Source organism: Cebus imitator, unplaced genomic scaffold (assembly GCF_001604975.1).
Source record: "Cebus imitator isolate Cc_AM_T3 unplaced genomic scaffold, Cebus_imitator-1.0 Scaffold32, whole genome shotgun sequence".
NCBI classification, from domain to species: Eukaryota; Metazoa; Chordata; class Mammalia; order Primates; family Cebidae; genus Cebus; species Cebus imitator.
The window spans coordinates 10,300,362-10,302,161 of NW_016107347.1; the positions used below are offsets into that span (position 1 = coordinate 10,300,362).

Here is a 1,800-nt window from a genome sequence, read left to right on the forward strand (position 1 = left end):
AGGAGAATTGCCTGAACCCAGGAGGTGGAGGTTGCGGTGAGCCGAGATCACGCCATTGCACTCCAGCCTGGGTAACAAGAGCGAAACTCCGTCCCCAAAAAAAAAAAAAAAAAAAAAGAAATTAACAAGATTAACTTTTTTTCAACTATTGGAAGAATAATTCTCTAAAATTGCTGTCCAATATAGCTGGCACTAGCCACACATGACTATCTCAATTTAATTAATATAAACATTTGTTTGCTCAGTTACACCAGCGATACTTTACATGCCAGTCTACTCCATTAGACATACTGTTTTCCATCACTGCAGGAAGTTTTACTAAACAGTGCTTTAATACAATGTAAGTTAACACATTTACATTTGAATATTGAAGGTGTAGTAGCCTTCAAATATCATTTCACATTTGCCCAAAGTGTTAACACCAATAACATAACTATACATATACTTACACAACAAGGTAATAAAACTACTCACCTCCAACTATCTGCCTGTACTTTGGACATCGCACTTGTGGCAGCCGACTCTTTATAAAAGTTTTTCTTAATCGGTGGTAAATCTGGGACAAAAATGAAAATCGACACTTTGATGAATGTACAACATCATTAATAGTTAGTCAAAGCTACAGAAATCATACAATATATTTTATTTACCACACCTATCATTTGAGAGTTCTACACTCTGCCAGCCAAGCTTGCTCCCATCGAGAAGATCTCCATTTCTGCACGCTGGGCACAAGTAGCTTAGACCTGTAATCCCAGCACTTTGGGAGTCTGGCATGGGAGGATCACTTGAGCCTGAGCAAAATAGTGACACCCTGTCTCTACAGAAATTTATTTAAATTAGTCTGGCAGCCAGGTGCAGTGGCGCACGCCTGTAATCCCAGCACCTGGGAGGCCAAGGTGTGTGAATCAGAAGGTCAGGAGTTCAAGACCAGCCTAGCCAACATGGTGAAACCCCAACTCTACTAAAAATACAAAAATTAGCCGGGCATAGTGGTGTGTACCTGTAATCCCAGCTACTCAGGAGGTTGAAGCAAAAGAACTGCTTGAACCCAGGAGGCAGAGATTGCAGTGAGCTGAGATGGCTCCATTGCACCACAGCCTGGGCAACAAAACTCAGTCTCAAAAAAAGCTTTGAATGGTATGTGCCTGTAGTCCCAGCCAGTTGAGAGGCTGAGGTGAGAGGATTGCCTAAGCCTGGGAGAGGGAGGCTGCAATGACTTGTGATTTTTCCACTGCACTTTTAGCCTGGACAACAGAGTGAAACCCTCAAAAACAAGTTTAATAAAAAATAAAATGATGCATGCTTTTTAAGGCATAAAACAACACAATTGATAAATATACTTTCATGCATAGTAGTTTGATTATCTTTTCTTTGAAGGTCCATCCAATTACTTTAGGAATTGCATCTATATCCTTGGTCTACTCTCTTAAGCTACATTCCTTAAAAGTATATTATACCAGGGCAGGAGCAGTGGCTCACACCTGTAATCCCAGCACTTTGGGAGGCTGATGTGGGTGGATCACCAGGTCAGGAGTTCAAGACCAGCCTGGCTAATGTGGTGAAATCCCATCTCTACTAAAAATACAAATCTAGCCAGGTGTGGTGGTGGGCACCTGTAATCCAAGCTACTAGGAAGGCTGAGGCAAGAGAATCGCTTAAACCCAGGAGGCAGAAGTTGCAGTGAGCTGAGATTGTGTCACTGCACTCTAGCCTGGGTGACACAGCAGGACTGTCTCAAAAAAATATGGTTTAACATTTAATATTTCCCTTGTAGCATAAATGACAGCTGACAACATA

The 1,800-nt window shown here is 41.7% G+C and overlaps 1 protein-coding gene across 1 annotated transcript in view; it reads right to left on the reverse strand.

The window, feature by feature from the left end:
• The window catches only part of DDX43 (DEAD-box helicase 43), a 21,316-nt gene that overhangs the window by 12,061 nt on the left and 7,455 nt on the right, over nucleotides 1-1,800 (reverse strand). Inside the window, exon 4 of the mRNA XM_037736967.1 lies at nucleotides 475-556. Coding sequence (XP_037592895.1) covers nucleotides 475-556 — 82 coding nt within the window. The remainder of the gene's footprint in view (nucleotides 1-474; nucleotides 557-1,800) is intronic.